General features: G+C 32.0%; 3 protein-coding genes across 5 annotated transcripts; 1 reads left to right on the forward strand and 2 right to left on the reverse strand.

The window, feature by feature from the left end:
* The first annotated feature begins 3,335 nt into the window (after window positions 1–3,335).
* On the forward strand, window positions 3,336–6,553 carry LOC108455443 (vesicle-associated membrane protein 722-like). Its single transcript, XM_017754004.2, has 5 exons — window positions 3,336–3,777; window positions 5,077–5,218; window positions 5,303–5,423; window positions 5,589–5,651; window positions 6,169–6,553. The coding sequence occupies exons 1-5, from the start codon at window positions 3,588–3,590 to the stop codon at window positions 6,310–6,312; spliced, it is 660 nt and encodes a 219-aa protein (XP_017609493.1). The 5' UTR covers window positions 3,336–3,587; the 3' UTR covers window positions 6,313–6,553.
* A 197-nt stretch (window positions 6,554–6,750) lies between these two features.
* LOC108455419 (pantoate--beta-alanine ligase) lies at window positions 6,751–9,881 on the reverse strand. Of its 3 annotated transcripts, none has more exons than XM_017753979.2 (4): window positions 8,812–9,881; window positions 8,618–8,731; window positions 8,290–8,418; window positions 6,751–7,089 (listed from the first exon to the last, which is right to left on the reverse strand). In XM_017753979.2, the coding sequence occupies exons 1-4, from the start codon at window positions 9,412–9,414 to the stop codon at window positions 6,973–6,975; spliced, it is 963 nt and encodes a 320-aa protein (XP_017609468.1). In that variant the 5' UTR covers window positions 9,415–9,881; the 3' UTR covers window positions 6,751–6,972. The 3 variants fall into 3 exon arrangements, with proteins under 3 accessions (XP_017609468.1, XP_017609476.1, XP_017609482.1); XM_017753987.2 differs by lacking the exon at window positions 6,751–7,089 and adding an exon at window positions 7,143–7,332; XM_017753993.2 differs by lacking the exon at window positions 6,751–7,089 and adding an exon at window positions 7,340–7,535.
* A 5,428-nt stretch (window positions 9,882–15,309) lies between these two features.
* On the reverse strand, window positions 15,310–17,436 carry LOC108470397 (protein SULFUR DEFICIENCY-INDUCED 1). The gene is made up of 4 exons (XM_017771690.2): window positions 16,994–17,436; window positions 16,395–16,607; window positions 16,159–16,314; window positions 15,310–15,942 (listed from the first exon to the last, which is right to left on the reverse strand). Exons 1-4 carry the CDS (start codon window positions 17,135–17,137, stop codon window positions 15,538–15,540), a joined length of 918 nt encoding a protein of 305 aa, XP_017627179.1. The 5' UTR covers window positions 17,138–17,436; the 3' UTR covers window positions 15,310–15,537.
* Between the last annotated feature and the right edge of the window lie 1,132 nt (window positions 17,437–18,568).

Genomic DNA, 18,568 nt, shown 5'->3' on the forward strand with positions numbered 1-18,568 from the left:
AGTTGCTTAGTACATTACTTGTTTTCTCTTAAAAATCCATCTTTTTGAGGTCTCTTAGGCTTAAGGCTAACGAGAAAGAAAATATAATAATTATAATTAATATTTAATTATTTTTAAACAGAACTATTAATATTTATTTATAAGTGATAATATATCATATTATTTTTTACTGACCCTATATTATACTATGCATTAAATACTAAGATTGTGGAACTCAAAGTTTTGTGTGCAAAAGCAATAAATCTGGTGGCGCTGATTTTTTGCATCAACTGTTGTTCTTGGCATATCACCAAGCATTTGGTGGGATAGTTTATAATGAGGGTTTTTTACATAAATAAATTTTTAAAAAATTTATATACTAAAATAGCTTGTCAGCTGGATTATTTATGAAAATAGTTTTTTTTTTAGTTGCGTTTATCTGACAGGCGCAACTCCTTTTTTTATATTAAAATAATTTTTTAAATAAAATATTATTTTTTAGTTTTATTAAAAATATTTAAATTTATATACAAGTAAAAGTACGATCAACGGGTAAAAAATACCTGAAACAAGTCACACTTGTCAGGTAGGCGCGAATGCTCCTGCCCCCCGCATTGCCCGCACAGTCGCACACCCCTCGCGCCATTTGCTACTGCATGCCCCCTTCCCTATAATAGTGATGCTTATGATCTCTTTGCTTTGCTTCTGTACCGGTTTGGTTGATGGTAATATCAAAGATTGTCGACTGAAATACTTTGTTTTACATTTACAATGGCCTTTCTTTTTCTTTTTCCTTTTTTTTTAGTGGATTTGGTAAATTATTTGTCCAAATTTATTCAACTAATCTTATGTTTGCCTGCTAATGCCTTTAAGACCTGGTAAGAAAATGACTCTTTGGTAGGCTAGGTTACAATCTCATATAGGACTAAAAAAATATATTGAAAATTGATTTCAAATTGGTTTTTGGGTGATTGAAGTTATTTGAATGACTCCAATTAAGTTTTATTTTATGTAAAAATAAATATTTTATATTTCAAATAATAAAAATAATTTCAAATATTTTTATATTTCTTATTTATTTGAAAATTTAATTGCTTTTAAAATATTTATAGAAAAAGGTTGAAACTATTCAAAACTCAAAGCCAATTTATTTTGTCAAAATAGTAAAAACCTAAAATTAACATAAAAATAATCAAATCAAATCAAATTATGCTTGAAAAATTAGAACCTAAAAAATCTAATCAAACCAAATCAAACTTGGGTCTAATTAATTTTCTATGGAATATTTTTTGTTTCAAAATGTGGCCGGGGGGTGTGCGATTGTGCGGGCAACACAAGGGGTAGGAGCATTCGCGGCTATCTGACAGGCACGACTTGTTTCGAGTATTTTTTATTCTTATTTTAACTCTGTTGACCGTATTTTTACTTATATATAAATTTAAATATTTTAATAAAAAATAATATTTTATTTTAAAAACAAAAAAAATATTTTAAGATAAAAATATTTTAATATTTTTAATAGACGCGACTAAAAAAATATAACATTTTCGTAAATAATCCAACTAACAACCTATTTTAATATATAATTTTTTAATTTATTTATGTAAAAACCCTTATAATGATATACACCAATTGTATACATAGTTATGTTGATAAGGGTTTATTGGTGAGGAAAACGACCATTTAGCTTAACCTTTTTTTTAAAAATTTGGTGGTTCAATCAGTAGTTTTCATGAGATTATGCTTCTTTTATCTTTTTCAAAATCGTCCCTAATAATGTTGAAATTGATTGAGAATTTTTTTTTTTCTAACTAAAGCAAATAAATAAATAGAAGGCCAGAATTGCTTCTTTTGACCTGACCTTATTGTTGGAATTATACATAATAAAAATAAAGAAAGAAAGAAAGAAAGAGTCATGACGACTGCCATGAATAATAAACTTCTCAAACGAGAATCGATCAAAATGTGATTTGAAAATTATTTATTCTAGAAACACAACGCAAACCCAAAGCTAAATTGCTCTCTCCTTTTATATATAGGTCATATTCTGCTTTTCATCCTTCTACTATCCTCAAATTCACATTCTTTCATTTCTTTTCCTTCTTTTATAATCTTAATACTCTAAAAAAAATAGCTACGTTCATCCAATTATTAATTTTTTTTATTTAGCCACTAAATTTTCTTTAAATTAATCATTCTAGTCACGCACCTGTTAGTTGTCATTAGATGACTGACAGAAAGTTGACATGGGCTTTTTTTTTATTGATCTAATGACAAATTTAGCCTTCTAATATTTATACGTTCTATCATTTGATCTTAAATATAAAAAATTCATCAAATTTAGCACTTAATATTTTCAAAATTTTGTCATTTTAGTTTGAATTCTAACAAAATCCAGTTATATTTAGCACACGTGGGATTTATAAAATGTTTTTATAAAAATTCAACAATTTTAGTCATTAATATTTATAAAATTACAAAATTATTTTTTTGTGTTAAAATAAGTCATATAATTTAAATGTATTTTAATCTTTTCATTTTAACAAAAACCAATTATAATTTACATACGTGGGATTTAAATATGCACCAATTAGATTAGTAAAACCATCAATTTACCATTCAACCATAGCATCATTTTAAAGCATTTTACACATTTTTATTTTAATATGTAAAATTCATTATTACCATTAATTGTATATCTGTACTATTTATTAAGTGTTTTACTTAGTTTGTGCCACCCTCAATTAGGTTACCAACTCGATTAGGAAATTTATAAAATATATTTTCGTAATTAAGATAAATTATATTATTCAAGGGTGTTTTAGTCTTTTCATTTTAACAAAAACACATAAAAATATGTATATAATAGGATTTAAACCTACACCAAGTACATCAATAAAACCTTAAATTTACCATTTAACCGAAGTTTTATTTTAATATGTGTAATTTATTATCCGCATTAGTTGTATATATTAACAATGTTATTAATTGTAAACTTGACACTAACTCACAATTGATGAGAATGTCATGCTAAATATCTGTAGTGCATTTAGTATTGCTAATCTAATGTATTTATGTTGTTAATTTTATGTGTTATTATGATTAATTAATTTCAAACCATATGTTTTATTGTTTATTGTATGTTATTTGTAAATACATATCTGTGTTTTAAATCTGTGAGTTTCACACACTCGCACACGCGTGTAATAAAATATCTAGTAAAAATAAAGTGACAAAAATGTGTCAAATTAAATCATATAGATTAAAAATCAAATTTGAGATAATTAGAGGGGCCAAAACCAAATTTGACCATATATTTGTATATTTAAAAATGAAAATATATTTCAATTTCAAAGTTCAGACTCCGTGGCATCGCCGCCCCGGCCAATTAGATAACCATTCACGAAATTTGAAAAAAAAAAAAAAAGTCTTAAGGAAACTCAACTCTCCTTCCTTTCTTTTTCTTCTCTTTCAGCAATAAAATCCTTTCCATTTCTTTCTCTCCTGTTCCCCTTCGCAAAGCAAAGAACCTCAAATCCTCTTCTATCGTCCTCTGTTTATAGAGATTTGTATTTGTTTCTATCTGATAGGGTTAAGGAGTTAGTGTGATGGGGCAACAATCGCTGATTTACGCCTTCGTGGCGCGAGGCACCATGGTGTTAGCCGACTACACCGAATTCACCGGCAACTTCACCGGCATAGCTTCTCAATGCCTCCAGAAACTTCCTGCTTCCAACAACAAGTTCACTTACAACTGCGATGGCCATACCTTTAACTATCTCGTCGATAACGGCTATAGTAATCTCTCTCTCTCTCTCTCTCTCTCTATATATATATATATATATATATATATCTGATCTGTCTTTTTACTGCTTCATTGACACGGCGCGCAGTTGTTTCTGTTCCTGTTCTCGTTGTTGTTGATGATCGGTATTTCTTGGCTGCTTATTTGTTGTTTATTACGTATTTTTTATTTGACTTTTCTTTTAAGTGATTTACCTGATTGATAGGAAAAGTGAAAGAGATAGAATCAGTTGGATTCTTGCTATTTCAAGAATAGAGTTGGTTAAACATTGTACAATAAATGATGTATGCATCTATTTATGTGCTATTTAATTTTGGGAAGTTATGGTTTAATTTAACTTGTAAATTAAACTTTCCGAAACTGAGCAGGAGTTAAAACTAAATGATTGAATGTTCGTTCGATTCAAATGAATTAAATCTGCGTAGTAATCTTGTGACAAAGGCTTTCTTAGCCATATGTCGAAGCAAAAAAAGCCGTTAATCGCATTTTCATATAAGAGTAAATTCATTATATTTTGAATAACTAAAACAAAAAAACTTAAAAACTTCTCCAACAACGGAAACGCAGATTTTACTTTTATATAAACATTTATGCATGAACATGTTTTATAACTTAATCAGTTGCTCATTCTGATATATGTATTTTTTTCCTTTGTAAGTTATCATTTTATAGCGTTTGTTGTCTTTTGTATGCCTATGCACCACTATGGTACATAAGCCTTAAAGAATCAACATGAGCTGAAGCTAGAATGGTTAGAACCTTGCTTGGTTTCAGTTCATCCTTTTCGGTCCATGATTTCCCCTGAATTTTCTTTTGCTCAAATTATGATATGTTAAAAAGTCAACAATTGTGTATCTATCTACTTGGAAAAATATCATTTGTTCTAGAACATCCATATTCTTAAGCTCAGTTCCCTTACATGGTCACATCACAAAATCTTGTGGTCATAACAGAGTACGAGTTACATGTTTACCATTTTTCATTTCACTCAAGTGTGTTATTGTGTGCTTTCACTAATATATATATTGAACGGGATTTTACTAGTTATGTAACTTCATCACTTTAGCAAATAGTTGATGTCCTTTGGTTACATCCACTATATTTGTTGAAGAAGAGGAATGTTTGGTCCTTTAATGTTTGCTTATACATTGAAAGACTGAAAGCTTAACAGTTCATTTCCTTTTGCTTGCATGATTTTTTCCTGTTACTTAACAAGTTGTTCTGCATCCTCTATCATGAAACACCACCACCATTCCTTGCTTGAATGAACTCTCCTTCCTTTCTCTTTGCAGCTTACTGCGTGGTTGCTGTTGAATCCGTTGGCCGACAAGTCCCAATTGCCTTTCTTGAGAGAATTAAGGAGGATTTTACCAAGCGATATGGTGGAGGAAAAGCTGCAACAGCTTCTGCGAACAGCCTTAGCAAGGAGTTTGGGTATTTTATATTCCTTGAATTAAATACAATGCCTTCTTTGCTATCAAGTACATTGATGCTATGTGTTTATTATCATTGATCTAGGCCTAAGCTAAAGGAGCATATGGAATATTGCATTGATCATCCAGAGGAGATTAGTAAGATTGCCAAAGTGAAAGCTCAAGTTTCAGAAGTCAAAGGAGTAATGATGGAAAATATTGAAAAGGTGCTTGTTATTTTTCATAGTTGCTGTTATATACTTGATAAAAGGAGTGCAATTTGAAGGTTTTAAGTGGGCAAAGAGTTCCACTTCACAAATTTCTAGGTCATGAATGATAAACCATTTGGATCTTATTATTATTATTATTAACTTTTTTTTTTTTTTTTGCAGGTTCTGGACCGTGGCGGGAAAATTGAGATTCTGGTAGATAAAACGGAAAATCTTCGCTCTCAGGTCAGCAAATATATCTCACACTGTACCTTGAAGTATGGGCAACGTCCTCTAAAACTGCCAAGCTTATTATTTGGACTTGTTTAGGGGACTGACTGGTAAAACCATGCTAACCCCTACTTGAAAATGAAATACAAGCATATATTTCCAATTTTTATTTAGAAAAGTTAGAATCACAGGTTAACTGCTTTTGGTTAGATCGAATGTAGGGCAATGTTTGGGCTTCTTGTGTGACTATTTGGTAAAGCACAAAATAAAGTACATTACATGTTAACTATTACTGTTAGCTTCATGAGATAAGTCCAAGACAGGAATATGTTAATCAATTGTGCATTTCATTTCATTTATAAAAGCATTTAGCAACACCATTTCTCAGAATTTGAAGGGACTAGCTGAATAGTTGAATTCGAAAACTGGAAATTGTCTTTGCAGGATTCTTCAACTGGTGATTCAAAATTATAGTCAAGGATGCTTGTCTTAGTTTACTTATTTTCTCTAATCTATGGGTGCTTTTTGGTAGGCACAAGATTTCAGGCAGCAGGGAACCCGGATGAGGAGAAAGATGTGGTTGCAGAACATGAAGGTAAAGCTGATAGTTTTCGGAATCCTGATCGCATTGATTCTCATTATCGTGCTGTCCATTTGCGGTGGCTTCCATTGTTGAAGAAGAATACGCTCATCTGCTCGGCTATGGACTCTATTTCCACTTCATGGATCAGAGGTATTGTTGCAGTCACACAACTGTATTGATGCTCGTCTGCCTATACATTTCTTGATTACACGTTCTTTTTTCTTTTCTGGTGTAGCCTAAATCACAAGACTGTGTTGTGTATATTACAGTTTGGATTCTTTTGATTGCATTAAGTTCATTGATGTGTGGAAATTCATTATCCATCTTTTTGAAATTGGATTTTGATATATAAAATTGAATAATTATAAATTAAATTACATATCCGTCTCTCTGACAAGTAATTGGGCAATATAGTATGCAACTTTAAAATTTAAGCATTCTAAGATGATCATGTATTCACGACATCATGGCTCAATGTGCTTTTTAAACTCCATTGCATTTTCTTAGGACACACGCTTCATAACTCCAGTATTGGAACAGAAAACAGAATATTATTATTATGAATTTAAGCCAAATTATACAGTGTGGACTGATTTGATTATGGATGCTGTTCGGCTCGGTTTATAATAATATATATATATACATATATTACCCATTAACCATAGAAAAAGAATCAAATTAAACCATTACCACCCTAACTTATTGCCCCTCCCCAAAAAATAAATAAGTGCATTAGTCTGAAGACGAAGAGTTTCATATGTCGATTTCCATGTTATCTATCAGCCTAACCTTGCCAAACCAAGCAGCAATGCAAAAAACAACAGGACCCTTAATCTCTTCCACTGACTTCAAATTCTCCTGATCAACTATCTGCGAGAACGCAGAATACGATTGAAATTAGGGAACTACCAATAGAATACGAGAACACGACAAGGGCATGGCATCTTTACTAAACACGATCCCACTTTTGACAAAGAATTTATGTGTTTACGTCTCATGACATACATGGATTGTGATGTCATAAACTTTTATTACACCAGAAATTAGGATCATTTTCACTCACTAAACACTATATCATGGTCCTTTTAAAGCAAAAACAGCTACCCCTAAAACCTGCAACATGAAATATATATACATTGCAGCCAAAAATAAAAAATTTATAATACACAACATTAGCATTAAAGAGGGATCGCAGTGGATGTGAGCTTGGCAAATTGCTGGTAAGAAGGTGCAAGCAAGTATTCAAACTTGATGCTTATCCTGTTTGCTGTTGGTTTCACACCATAATGGGAATGAACCGGTTGATAGTAACTTCACTGAAGTCCAACAGCACTAATAGAATATCAGAAATAATGATGACAAAAAGACCAAATAGGAAATGAATGGTTAGGAGAAAGAAATGAATGAATAGAACTAGACATGGTGGGCATTTTGGAGGGTTCATGGGATCAGATAAACTTGGGTGCGTTCTCAGCCATGCACACTACTTGAAGTTAGGCTTACAGGACAGCCAATAAAAAAAAAAAAAACCCACAAACTGTGGTTTGGACTCTGCACCATAGCCAGGGAGGGGGCCCAAACATCATTGGCACTTGAGGTGGAGGAGGGGGGCAGGACAATGAACAGACTCTCAATATGACAATAACTTCAGAATTTTTTTGTTCATATCAGCGGCTTCAAATAGTTAAGTAAGAATGCCATTTAAGCATTTGTGCTTCATTTGCTAGGAGTATTATTTTTTCAACATGTCTTAATACAGGAATTAATAATAAACTAATTTCACTTGATAACTTTTAGCCACTCACATGACTTGTTTTCAGCAAAGAAAAGGAAAAAAACATTACATTTTCCGAAGAGGTCTTATTTTTTACTAGAGTTTTACTCGTCCTTCTAATTTCAAGTTTTAAAATTACACTAATTATTGTTTATGTTATGACAAACTATTTTAATAGTCATGTAAAAATTGATGTTCTTGTGTTAATACACTAAATAACCAAACGAGGCATTAACTTTTTAATTACTCCAAGCTATATAAAAGATCAAGTTAGAACAAGAAAGATTGTAGCTAACCTCAGCATAATCAATTCTTCCCCCAGCTTGAGTTATTGTTAGGATAGCTGAATCCTTTAGTTCTCTACATTTAACTTGACCTTTAGCAGCAGCTTTAGCCTTTGACAATGACCTGCTAATAGACAATGCCTGCAAGGTAAAATACGAACTAAGTCACATTCGCTTGGAACCATATTTGCAGCCTAAACAAACAGGCTTTGTAATGATTAGTATAAAAGCTTAACGCATTTGATCCACTTCGCAAGGCACTACATAATGAGAGTTAAGCATCTAGACAAATAGCATCTCCATCAAACAGACCATCGAATAAGGAAAATAATGAAGGAACCTTTTGCCTTTCTTCAGGGGAGAGATGCACATTTCGTGAACTCAGCGCGAGGCCATCGCTATCACGGGTTATTTCAGACCCCACAATTTCAATGGCGAAATCAAGATCTCGAACCTGTAGCAAATAAAGACACAACAGTTTAAAAATATAAAACAATAAACCGATGTTATGAATTACCATATTAAAAATCTCACCATCCGTTGTATTATCCTCCACTGCTGATAATCCTTTTTACCAAAGACAGCAACATCGGGTTCCACAATGTGAAACAACTTGGTCACAATGGTGGCAACCCCTCTGAAGAACACGGGCCTACTTTTCCCACACAATCCTTTCTCCAATCTTTCAACTCTCACCCATGTTTCATGCCCACTCCCCTTCTCCTCCACACATGAAACCACCCCATTCCCATCCCCACCACCAGCACCCAAATTCTCATTTCCATTCTTATTCTTTTGCTTCTCATCACTATCATTGTTATAGTCATACAGATTCTTAGGGCAAAAAACAACATCAACTCCACCAGGAACAGACTTAAGCTTAAGCATATCACCATGTAAATCAGATGGGTATGTTGAAAGGTCCTCGGAAGGAGAAAACTGACCTGGGTTTACATAGATAGAGACAACTATGAGGTGGCTGTGCTTGTGTGCTTCTTGGATGAGAGACAGGTGGCCTTGGTGAAGGTAACCCATGGTAGGAACTAACCCAATTGATTTGCCTTGGGATCTCATCTTTCTCGACCACTTTCTCATCTCATCTTTGGCTGTTATTACCAATGGCTCTTTAGCTGCCATTAGATTGGAGCTATCAAAAGTTACAAAGTTCTGTCCCTCAGGAATTTGTCGCTCAAAAATATCAACTTTTGAGGGTGGAAGGCCAGAGGGAAATTTTCGGGCTGGCTACCCCCTTTGGTTTCTTTAGAGAAACGAAAATGGATATGCTGAACGTGGCGGCTTGTTTGGAAAAAGTGAGAGTAAAACGCCGCCTAAGATTGACGGTTGACCCAAAACCATGATTTTTACTTAATAATAGTGGTCATATTCTGCTATTAGACCCTGTACATTGTGTAAGTTTTGGATTTAGTACCTGTACTTTAATTTGATCAATTTTAGTTCAAGTACTTTTCGAATTTTGAAATTGTAGTCTTAACCAAATGGTAGCAGTTAATATATTTGGTTAAATTATGCTATTGGTCCTATATTATGCTTGAAGTTATAGATTTAATGTATGTTCTCCAACTGAATCATTATTAGTGACTATATTTTTTGAATTTTGAATTTTCAGTCTTATGCAAACGTTTGTCATTAAATCTATTAACTGATCTCTTTTGTGAGTAGTATATAGAAATAACAAGCTAATATAGTATTACACATGAAATAATATATTTAAAACATCAAAATTTAAAAATAATGAACTTAACTTAATGAATTTAATAATTACAAGTTGGTCAAGACTAACATTTTCAAATTCTAAAAATACATGAATTGAAAATAACCAAATTAAAGTACATATGTTAAATCTACAACTTATGCAAGGTATAATGTCTAATAGTAGAATTTGACCTAATAATTGTAATGGAAGAACCTTTAAGAAAGGTAAACTACCCGATAGGTCAATCAATTTTCAAGGTGCTGTCATTTTGGTCATTTAAAAAATTCTTATAATTTTATCATTTAAATTTTAGGGTGCTTAGATTTTAGTCACTTAAGCATTAAACCTTAATCGTGGCTAAATGTACATACCAAATCATGTTTACATTTTCATTTTAATTACTTAACTTCTAGGTCTCTTTAATTCTGGTAACCAAACAATCTTTTCTTTAAGGTCTTATCCAGGTAAAAAATATTAAGGATTAAAGTGAAAAAACAGTATTAAACTAAAACAATACATTAAAATTTTATCAAATTATACTTGTTTATTCCATTGTCAAAATTTCTAAGTTTATTTTTCTTCGATCTTGAAATTTTGAAATTTAAAACATCAAAATCAATTAAATAAATTTTTGAAAATTTTTATCCTTTGATAACTTCAACCAATTTGTTACTATAAAATTGAAATTAAGTGAATTAATTAATTTAATATCTTTCTAAATTTTAATTATTTTATATTTCCAAATTATTCTTAATGAAATCAACTGAAATAACTCATATTTAATAATTATCTGCAGAATTTAAATTTCTTTTGATTATATAATCTCGAACCATCCATGCTAAGCTAAAAGCAAAGAAAAATTACTTGTTCATCATTTGAGTAAATAAGTGATGAAAATATTTTGGGTTTTGTTTGGCATGTAAGATATAATTGCTTGATCTTTGTTTTGATAAAGAAGTGATGAAAAAATTGTAAAGATTTTTTTCTTTAACTTTAACTTAGCATGGAAATTTAAAGATAATATAATCAAAAGAAAATTAGAATTTGTAGCCAATTATTAAAGATACGTTATTGATTGGGTTTGAACATGATTTTGAATGTTTTAAAGACTAGTTTTCAACTCCAAGGGTGGTTCCAAAATATATATATACACTAAAAATATCGAAACATTCATCAGTGATATACTGATACATGGCACAATGTTCCGGCACATCATCCATGATGTACAGATACTTGGAAGCAAACATGGGCCATTACACTGTTTTGGGCTTTTTGAGCCTACCAAGACCCGTACTTGATCCCGAACCCCTCTGAGCACCCTATACTATTTCCAAATGATTTTAAAATGTTATGTTAAATTTATTTTACGAGATTTTTTATTTGAATTATTTTCTAACTGTTGTTTGCAACTTTTAATTTATTTCATTTATTATATAAAAAAAAAGTCCCTAGAAAATAATTCAATAATTAATTGGGTTCCCACTCGGAAACAACACACAATTGAGTCCTCAATCGAATTTAAACAATTAATTAAGTCCTCGTCCTTTGATGTCGTTAACTTCGTCACGTGGCATGTCAGTCATTTCTGATATATTTGATTAAACAAATTAAAAATTCTAAAAATATAAAAAAATTAGAATTTTTATTTTATTAAAAATATTAAAATAAAAATATTTAAATTAATAGAAAATCATGTAAAATATTTTTAAAAATAGAATTTTAAAATTATAAAAATTATTAAAATTAAAATTTCAAAAATGATAAAATTATAAAAATGCTAAAAGTCATAAGAAAATTAAAAAATGGCATATATTTTTCTCTTTTTAATTTTTGTACTATCTTTCCCCTTTTCCTTTACTTTTCCTTCTATTTTCCTTTTTCTCGTTTTTGCGATTACTATTTTGACTAGGAAAATTTGAAGCCTTACTTTTTCTCCTTGAGAAAGTAGGATGATGATAATGGTAGTGTATTGCAAAGCAAAGAGAGAAAATAGAATACACAAAATTTTACATGGAAACCCTTTTGAGAAAAACTACGAGTAAAGGAGAAAAAAGTCATTATGTTGAATTTGAATGATATAAGAGGAGAGACAATTACATCTATTTATAGGTTTAAAACCTTATTCTAATCAAAGTCAAATAGAAGTAATGCAGTAAGGTTAAAATACATTATTCTAATATACGGATTCCACTTGTGCAGCTTGACTTGTATTTTATGTTTAATAGGAATTTGGGTCACACAACTTGTATTTTATGTTTAACAGGAATTTGAGTCACACAACTTCTAACAATCTCTACCTTGATACAAATTCTCAAAGAACAAGTTCTTCATCACGAACTCTCAACGAACAAGTTCTCCACATCTTCCATGAAACCCCTTAAAGGTTTATCTTCAACAATAAATACCAACCAAGTCTAAGGAATGCTCAAACTTGGTTATAGGAAGTGACTTAGTCATCATATCTGCAGGATTATCATGAGTACTTAGTCATCATATCTGCAGGATTATCATGAGTACTAATTTTGCTTACAACAATATCACCACAAGCAATAATATCACGAACAAAATGATACTGAACATCAATGTGTTTTGTTCTCTCATAAAACATTTGGTCATTCGTAAGGAAAATGACACTTTGACTGTCACAAAATATTGTACTAATTTGAAGGTCTTCATTAAGTTCACTAAAGAGCCCCTTTAACCAAATAGCTTCTTTACAAGCCTTAGTAATCGCTATGTACTTAACTTTAGTGGTAAACAAAGCGATAGTACTTTGCAAAGTGGATTTCCAACTGATTACAAAACTCAAGCCCCCCATTCTCCTTTAATTTGCATAACTTCCTTCATTCGCACCAATGAATCCCCCTCTTACCATGACCTTTTTGCCATAAAAAATTCTCACAAATACTATCCATTTCGTGACAAAGCGATTTTGGTAGTAAAAAAAAAAAATGCCATTGAATATGTCGGAATTGCCTGTATGCCTGATTTTTATAAAAATCTTTTTCCCTCCTTGTAATAAATATTTTAAACTCCAACTGTCAATTTTGCATTTCATACGGTCTTTTAATAGTTGGAATGTAATTTCTTTCCCTGTCCAATCATGTTAAGTAAGCCAAGATATTCTTTAGGACTTGTAGAGCTTCAAACATTTAAAGTTTGCAAAGCTAATTCCCTCACCTGTTCAGAAGTGTTCGTGCTATATAAAACAATAGACTTTTCATAATTCACACATTGTCCTGAAACATCCTCTTACACATTAAGGATCATCTTCAAGGTTTATGCCCCTTTGTTGAAGCCTCCCAAATAAAATACAGTCATCAACAAACATTAAATAAGAGATTTGCGGACCTCGTCGATTTACTCTAGCCCCCTCCACCAAACCCTCTTGCCTAGCCAATCTTATTAATGACGAGAGACCCTCACTACACACTAGAAATAAATATGAGCTTAATGGTTCCCCTTACCTTAAGCCTCTAGTAGGATGAAACCCCTCTCCCTGTTTCCCATTAACCACGATAAAGTACAAGATTGAGCTTATGCAATAAATAATGAACTCCACCCACGAACTTGCGAAGCCCATCCTTAACATCATTTGACACAAAAAAGGCCATTCAACTTGATCGTACACTTTGCTCATATCCAATTTTAATGCCAAAAATCCTTTTTTTCTTGTTCTTTTTTGCTTAAGTGCATGTAGAACTTCATAAGCAAGAAGAACATTATCAGTAATCAACCTGTCCGAAAAAAAGACATTTTGAGCCTCATCAATAGAGCATTCTAAAACTTGTTGGAATCGATTAGCAACAGTTTTAGAAGTAATTTTATAAAGTACCGTACAAAGGATCATAGGCCTAAACTTTGACAAGTTCATAGGTTGAGCAATTTTCAGTATGAGAACAATATTTGTAACATTGAGAGATTCCAGTGACATACTTTCATTCAAAATATAAAGGCAAAATGTACTCACATCTCGACCGATAATGTGCCAAAAATGCTATAAGCAAATCCCCGGAAAGCCACCACTTCCACCCTAGAAAAAATATGCTCCGTATTTCCCACCCCTTTCGTGGAAAAAAATATTCTTGAAATAATTCAGAGCAATTTCCTCCATTTCACACTCATTATTTGTTATATCTCCCACATCATTTTCCAAGACTCTAATCCGGTTCATGTGTCTCCTTTGGGAAGCAAATTTATGGAAAAATGCGGTATTCCTATCTCTTATCCTCAACCAATTTGCCTGATCCCTCTGTTCCCAATACGTTTTTTCTTTTTCCATTTCCAAATTTAGATGTAATTTACATCAATAATTTCTGCAAGCGTCTCATCATCCATTTCCGCTTCGACCAAATATTCCAATCTTCTATTCAAATTTTTTGATTCAACACCTCGCTTCTTTTTTATGCTTCTTTCCCATTATTGCAAGGCAGTTTATCCAATTTTGACAAAACATTACCCGACGTTGATTCCCATATTCGTCGCACCACTTCTTCACAAGAATCCTCTAGAACCCATTAGACTTCAAGTCTAAATTTCCTCCACTCCCTCCTTTTATTTACCTGATCTGTTTGAATTAAAAGTGAGCAGTGATCAAAGAAAGAATGTGGTAGATGCCTAATTGAGAAATCAGGAAACGAATTACCTTAGAGAAGGAAGAAAATTATACTTCCATTATACTTTATTCTGCTTCTTATGTGGATGCTTAGGCCATAATGACAAGTTTTGTCCTGTTAGGTTGAATTGGGGGAGAGATGCTATGGAGTTTGGATGGATTTGAATCTAAAAGTGCAACCGAGGAGAGCCTGGCTTCGTGAGGAAGGTGATGATGATTTTAAGGAAACAAATTAAGGGATGAAACGAGGAGTGATTTGTGGAGAAATATTAACCCTGTAATTGGGTTTTAATTTGGAAGGATCTCCAAATCATGGCATTTTGAATCAAAACGGATTTTCTAGTGGAACGGGTCGGATCAATATGGAACATGAAATTGAGGACAATCCAATTGAGAGCGTGGAAGGTAATTAAAGGCCTAGAACTGATTTGTTGGACTCTAATGTTTATGAATTGGCAGATTAGTTAGGGGCCTTGGATGAGCCATCAGTTATTGACGATTGCCAATGGGCAAACCGATCGGTGCCAGATTGAGCAATACGCAGGTTGTAAAGAGATTTTGGTTTACGCTGAAGGCTAAATCCCAAATTATCTTCTTCTTGATGAAGACTAAATTGAATTTGACTTCTTTTTTTTAACTTAAATCAGTTTTGTTCATCTTATTTTTGTGTAATTTAAGTTGTCGTCGGAATATAATGGATAAATTTATCTCTTCCTCTTAAAGAGCGTTCACCTAATTATTTAATGCTAGTGGATTTTACAATATTGATGTAAGGGCCTATTATTAAAGGCAAATAGGTTCTAGAAATAAATGGCATCACTATTTACAGCACACCTTACCCCTACATATCTAAAAGGACTAATCCAACCACAATTGTATTAAGTATAAAACAACCCCATTTGAACAACCAAAAGACCAAATATAGTTGATATTAACAAGCCAACTGATCTCTAAATGAGGAGATCTCTTCAAAAATAGGCAGTCTCTTTGATCTAGCTGGTCCCCATTCATTCGTCAACAGTTGAAGCCCATTGAGGAAATCATCATCAAGGCCCAGAATATCTGATACGTCCGATGGTGGCCGCTCGAAGGTATTGATTTCCATTAACAATTCTGCAGCTCTATTCCTGGCTCTAATTTCTTCAGAACCTGGGATTTTCCGTTGCGATATTTCTTCAAGCACCAACCGTGCATCATCGTATCTGCCTTGTTTGATCAAGCAAATTCCCAAGCTGCAGGCCTTGTTGGCATCTGGGTCGATCATCTGGGCTTTTCGATACACCACCTCTGCTGTCAAGTAGTTTGATTTTTGCATGTAAGCCCACCCCAAATTTCCCTGTCATACTTCATCATTGAAGTTTCAATTGAGAAAGAAAAGACATTCGGGGAACTGGGTCAAAGCAACAGTATGGCAAGACAAAGGGATTCTCATGAAAAAGGGCACTTGTTTGTTTGACAAAAGAGAAGAAAAAATCAGGGTAAAGCGGGAATCACTAACTGCTATGGTTGCTGGTTCAATTAAAGAAACTGGGAAGCAAAATCAAAAGCATACCAGTAACCTAGAAGTTTCTTGCTGAACTGAAACTTGGAACTTCTTGCCATGGGAGCGTGCAGTTTTGGTGGGTTTTCCGTTAAAGATCTCTCCTCGGTATATTAATCTTAGCTTTCGTTTTAATAACTCAATCTGCTCGTCTACTTTCCCACATTTCTGTCAAGTTACATTTAATATGTGAAGACAATAGATAGTCTTAAGAGGGACGTCAAATCAATCATCCATATATACATTACCTTGTATAAGTCAATGAGAACATTGTCAAGTGATTCCTGAGCTTGTTTGGGGCAACGGCCCCTGAAAGACTTGATGGCTTCAATTGCTTCTTCAGTTCGGTTTAGTTGCTTCATCACCACCGCCATGTCTTTTAGTGCGCTCTCTACTCTATCCCCGGCGTTTATTGCCTTCCAAAATAGTACTATTGCTGCTTCTGGATCCTTTTCTACCAGCTGCATTCGTTCAGAAAAGTACAAATAAGTGATTGTGCATATGAAAATGGAGAAATTGTAGATATGGCTTCCACAGTCAACTATTTTTTATTAGTTGATGAAAATGACTATGGCGATGACTTGATTCTTTATGCCATGCTAGCCTAGCATGGCATGCAACAGCCAATTAGGGTACATTCTCCATCCATCTTTCATTAAGCAACTGTCAAAAATAAAGAAAGTATCCACTAAAGGAAAACAAAATAGGGTAGCTATATGTGTAGCAACATCACACACATACACATATATATACATATAAGGAACTTAAGAAAACCTAATAAAAAGTGAAACTTGTTTGTTGATTACTTGAATGTTCCAAAGGGAAAAATATAAAGAGAGAGACAAACCTGAGCATGTTTGGCTTTAACATAAGGAGTATCACCTTGAGGAATTTTATGAAGAATATGAAAAAGTTGGTCTTTTTCATTATGTCTTGATGAGGAGCTGCTCATCATCATCATCATTTCATTCTTTGATGATGAGCTCATCATGGCTTCCCCCCTTCTCTTTAATTTATCTGAAGGAAAAGGACGAGAAATAGGTCAATTGAACTGAGGTGATGATGAGTGAAGAAGACTAGATGTGTTTTGGGATGCATAGACAATATTAAGGGATGAGGGGGACGGCTTAACCACAAAGCCAATAGGTAAGAGGCAAATATAGAAAGGGGGGTTCAAAATCAAGTGAATACATATGAATGTGGACGACCTTGCGTCCCTATTCTCAATTTTATTATATTACTTCTCTCTCTGACATGATGAGACTCCATAACGTCACTCGTCTTGTTCCACTGTCAACATTAACCTCCAATTACGTTTTTTTCCTTTAAAAATTTTTTAAGCGGTGCTTTATTTTATTATTATTCTTTCTTATCATTATCTTAGACCTGTACTTCGTTCGGGGTAGATACATTATAGTAAATGATTAATTCCAAGCAGTTTGTTCTGTTGTGAAAAATTTCGAATTAATTTGACTAAAATTTATTTTTTCACTTATATTTAATTTTTTAATTAAGTGAGGTGAAATTAAAAATTAAATATTTTAAATTAAAATATTATTATAGTATAATTAATTTATTATTAAGACACGTAAATTTGAATATATATATATTTAAAAAATTTAAAAATAAGAAAAATAATTTAGTATGATAAATTTGAATTATTAATTAATTTATTTAGTTCAAAAATTATTATTTTAAAATTTTTTATATATTTTTTTAAAATGTAAATTTTGGAAGTTTGAATTTTGAATTTTTTTGTAATTTTTATTGAGAGTGTAACTAATTTGTTCATTTTAAAATTCACAGTGATTAAAAAGTATTTACATCAATTTGTTATTCGAGTTATTTGAATTGTAAAATTCAACTCGATTCAATTTAAAACTCAATTACTTATTTGAATTGACTCGAAAAATTAGATAACTTAATTCAATTAACTCAAAATTTAAATATTTTTTCAAATTTTATTACTATAATCAATTTCAGTTTAATGTTTTAATTTCATTTCGGACGAAATGTTTGGTACTCATTCTTTCAGTAGTAAATTAAGATAATTAGTTTTTTTTACCATTAACACCAATTCTTTTCTCCAACTTCGATCATACCAATTATTGCATAAATAAAATTTAGAGGTGCAAAAAGCTTTCAAACTTTTTTAAAAAAAGTTATTAAGTCTCTCCATTTTTTTATAAAAATCAATTGAGCACTTGAACTTTCAAAATGCATCAAATTAACCCTCAAATTTCTTCAAAAAAGAAGCAATTAAGTTCCTATTTTTTTTTCAATTAATTGGGTATTTGAACTTTCAAAATGCATCAAAAGACCTAAAAATTTTCAAAAAGCAATTAAGCCCTGCTCTTATTAAAGATTAGAAAAATTTATAAATAATAATAAATAATAAATTTTAGAAAATTTAGAAAATTTA

The sequence above is a fragment of the Gossypium arboreum genome, chromosome 7 (assembly GCF_025698485.1).
Source record: "Gossypium arboreum isolate Shixiya-1 chromosome 7, ASM2569848v2, whole genome shotgun sequence".
Lineage (NCBI taxonomy): Eukaryota > Viridiplantae > Streptophyta > Magnoliopsida > Malvales > Malvaceae > Gossypium > Gossypium arboreum.